Raw genomic sequence first — 4,241 nt, forward strand, 5'->3', positions numbered from 1 at the left:
ACACAAGCCCCGCCCAGCACTGCCAGATTTTTATTTTCAGATATAGCGCTACAATTAAATTATTTTTTAATTGTATTTTATTTTATATTGTTCAATAGCGTTATTAATGCACTAATTTTTTATACTTATTATTATTTTAATGTAGCGGTGGAATGTAACTATTTCCCCTATTCTACTGTGTTGCATTAACGTTGTGAATGTGAAACTATTACTCACATAGACAGTATTATCTAAAAATGTTAGTATATCGTCATTAAAACATTGTTTGACTACATACTCGTTTTCAATGTTACAATTTGTACTTTTTCATCGTGTCTGTGAGTTTCGTTGGAATAAGGAAGTATGATGATCAGCATGATGTACGCTTTGCGTGTCAGACACAGACGCCACGCACAAATTGTGAAACCGTGTCACACAACCACCGTGGCAGTTTGATGCCTCACGTCCAGTGACTGGTCACCCAACACCCCTTCTCCCGTTACATGTTACTATCACAAGGTAATTGACCACGTTAACTGTCTCACTATCACCAGTGCAGTTACGACAATGGTTAACTATCTCACTATCACCAGGTAAGCTACCACACTGGTTAACTGTCTCACTATCACCGGGTCAGTTACCACACTGGTCAAGAGTCTCACTATCATCATCGGGTCGGTTACAACACTGGTTGGGTCTCTCTATCACCAGGTCAGTTACAACACTGGTTAGCTGTCTAACTATCATCAGATCAGTTACAACACTTGTTAACGGTCTCAATATCACCACGCAGGTCAGTAAGGACACTGGTTAACCAGTTAGGCTGGGTTAGGGCAGTTAGGGTTAGGTGAGGTTAGGTTTATGGTGGGTGGTTGACTCAATTCTTATACAGGGAAACGTTAAAAAATACTATCTTTAGTCTGATAACCAATAATCAGAATGAACTGAGACGTGTTGAACTCCAAGTTACATCTATTCACCGCTGTTTCCTCCGTAGAAGATGAGCAGGAAGTATAAATCATGGTGACTCCAGCACCACGTGGTCATCACACACACCACACAGTTGTCTTTCACAATCACCCAAATGAATGACTAATTTCATTGATCTCTTCCCTCATTGCCCAAGTAGCCCACTGACCCTTGACCGTACGCTTCAAGGATGACAGTTCGATTCCTGTCCTGATACTCTTAGACTCTCTGCGTGTTCACCAAAAGGCTCACTTGTGCGCTCGTTCCGAGGCCTAGGCCCTATAACGTCCGGACTACATCGCTCGCTATTGAGGGAACAGGCAGAATGTTTCAACGGTCTGAAACCCAGGTGGCAGCAGGGATCCCTGTGTGTCTGGCCAGTGGCCACCTTAGCAGTGGATGTGGAAACACCACCTGGCTGCAGGTCCATCGGGACCAGACCGAGCTGCCCTTCCCTCCAGGGAAGCCCTCGCCCTTCCATGACCTCTCCATCAATGTCAACAACTACGCACTTATTGTATCTTGTACGTCCTGCCACTTGAAAATAGTGGTTAGCATTGTGTAGCGTCTTACCCAAGCAATCTTTGTTGTGTACGGGGAATGGGTTAACCTGCCAATTGTGAGTGCTTGGCACTTGGTTCCAGGAACATCCTTACTATACCGGACGACGCTGAAGTTGGCATCCGATTCGCAGCATCCGATTCAGCAGCTGGTCCACTTTAAATCGGTCCTGATTGAAAACCACTACACCTAGACTCTTCAAATCTGGACTAGATTATCACAGTGAGGCTATACATTATAATAAACATAGTTACAGATTTGTGAAACCTTTTTTCTATTTGTGAAAATGCAATACAGGATCATTTTAATGCTTTTTAGGGGTCCAGACTGCATTAGAACGGGTCCTGATTGAAAACCACTACACCTAGACTCTTCAAATCTAGACTAAATTATCACAGTGAGGCTATACATTATGTAAAACATAGTTTCAGATTTGTGAAACCTTTAACCTATTTGTGAAAATGCAATGCGGTCTGGACCCCTAAAAAGCATTCAAATAAGCCTGTATTGCATTTTCACAAATAGGGTTAAGGTTTCACAAATCTGAAACTATGTTTTACATAATGTATAGCCTCACTGTGATAATGTAGTCCAGATTTGAAGAGTCTAGGTGTAGTGGTTTTCAATCAGGACCGATTTGAAGATTCTAAGTGGTTTTCAAGCCGAATCGGATGCTGCGAATCGGATGCCAACTTCAGCGTCGTCTGTACCGGCAACATGCTAACATGGTTTCCATATATTCTGACAAATGTACTTATTTTAAGTCACTCTGGATAAAGGCGTCTGCTAAATGCCCTCAATGTAAATGTAAACAACTCTTTGACTCGGACAGCCAAGAACCCGGGCGTGACTCTGGATGACCGGCCGTCCCTCTCTGCCAACATCGCTCCTGCAGATTCATGCCGCTCAAGATGAGGGGGATTCGTCTGTCTGTTCCTCACCCAGAAGGCCCGCCAGGTTCTGCTCCGGGCTCTTTTCATCGCCAGTCTGGACGCCACTGCCCTCTGCTGGTTGGTCTACCTGCCTGCAGGCAGCGTTCCTCCTCTCCGGCTCATCCACCCTGCAGCAGCCCGGCTGGTCTTCAGCAACCCCATGTCCTCCCATCCCCTACACCGCTTCTCTGCCCCCCTTGCAATGGCTACCAGTGGCCGCCACCCTATTCAGGGCTAGGTTAGAATATAATATAATTCTCTTTATTGTCATTGCACATAGTACAGCGAAATTTAAATGTCATTCATATGGTGTGATTCACAACAACAATTTTTTTTATGAAGGTAAAAAAATATATGCATAACAAATAAAGATAAAATATACAAATAAAAAATAAAGATGATATAGACAGATAAATAACTAAGGGTTAGGGTCATGCTTGTTGGTTAGGTTAGGTTAGGTTAGGTTAGGTTAGGTTAGGTTAGGTTAGGTTAGGTTAGGTTAGGTTAGGTTAGGTTAGGTTAGGTTAGTGTGGGTCAAACCAATCCAATCGGCCTGAGGCTGCCTCACTAGGCGGGACCCAAGCTGCCACTCGACAAAATAAATCCGACAAATTGTTTGCAGTCCTGGCTCCCCAAACTCTGGAACGAACCCCCACTGAGTCCTGGACAATACAATAGCGTTGGCTAAATACATCTGATGTAATTTAAAGTAATGCATTACGATCCTAATTAGCTAGTTGCATTGTAATAATTTAAACAGAAAATATACCAGTGACAAGAGATAGGGAAATGCTGAGTCTCCATTCATGTAAATCGGGCAATACGGTATTTATTTCAATCGATATCATGGTGTCCTCAAAAGAACCCTACATCACATCCCATATAACGCCACGCCAGTCCTGTCCGCACCTTCACAGTCACCGCATCGAGGCGGAGTGCATAGCAGTTCTCGGTGTGTCCGCTAGAGAGCACTAGACACCACCGCGGGACCACCTTCCACCGTAGACACACGCATACACACACGCATACACACACCGGTGTCGGCACTCTTTCCCCACACACAACGTGGGGGTTCTGCTCGGTTATGGGGCATTTTAGTGTCGCAGTGATTCTAGTAGTTTGTGACGGCGGTACACCACACGACGGTGGTATTTGGTAGTATTTGGACAGTTCAAGATCGTTCCAACGGATGATATGTCGGCCTTGACGTCACGGCGTCTCCAGGTGAGGTGCTGAGTCCAGCACGACGAGTTCCGAATACCACGGGTAAAGGTTTTATTTTTCTAACATCCCCTTTCTATGGTTTTGCTAGTGACAGTTTGCCATAAGCCAAGTTAGACGTTTGATTCGCGTTGCCGCTTCTAAGCAGAGAAGTTGTTCAGCGGTCTTGGTCGTTCTCACTGTCGGTCATCTTCAAGTCTTCGTCAGCTATTCAAACGGAAATAAAGTTAATGTGTTGATACGCTGAAGCCAAGGTGATTTCAATACGCTCAGGTGGTTATCACGACGTGTGCGTGTGTGTGTGTGTGTGTGTGTGTGTGTGTGTGTGTGTGTGTGTGTGTGTGTGTGTGTGTGTGTGTGTGTGTGTGTGTGTGTGTGTGTGCGTGTGTGTGTGTGTGTGTGTGTGTGTGTGTGTGTGTGTGCGCGCGCGCGCGAATGTGTGGTGCGCGCGTGCGTGTGGCGTGTATTAAGATCTGATCAACATTCCCACTACTGCAGCACGGCACAATCCGTGTTACATAACGGCCTACCCCTGGCCTGTACCCTTTCTGTCTGTCTGTCTGTCTGTCTGTCTGTCTC

General features: G+C 45.2%; 1 protein-coding gene across 1 annotated transcript in view; it reads left to right on the forward strand.

Annotated features, from left to right (window-relative positions):
* The first annotated feature begins 3,463 nt into the window (after positions 1-3,463).
* LOC130380122 (microtubule-associated tumor suppressor candidate 2 homolog) overlaps positions 3,464-4,241 on the forward strand; it is a 38,814-nt gene continuing 38,036 nt past the window's right edge. The window contains exon 1 of the mRNA XM_056587305.1: positions 3,464-3,665. Within this exon, the coding sequence (XP_056443280.1) occupies positions 3,636-3,665 (30 nt within the window). The 5' untranslated portion in view covers positions 3,464-3,635. The remainder of the gene's footprint in view (positions 3,666-4,241) is intronic.

This window comes from Gadus chalcogrammus, chromosome 3 (genome assembly GCF_026213295.1).
Source record: "Gadus chalcogrammus isolate NIFS_2021 chromosome 3, NIFS_Gcha_1.0, whole genome shotgun sequence".
Taxonomy (NCBI): Eukaryota; Metazoa; Chordata; class Actinopteri; order Gadiformes; family Gadidae; genus Gadus; species Gadus chalcogrammus.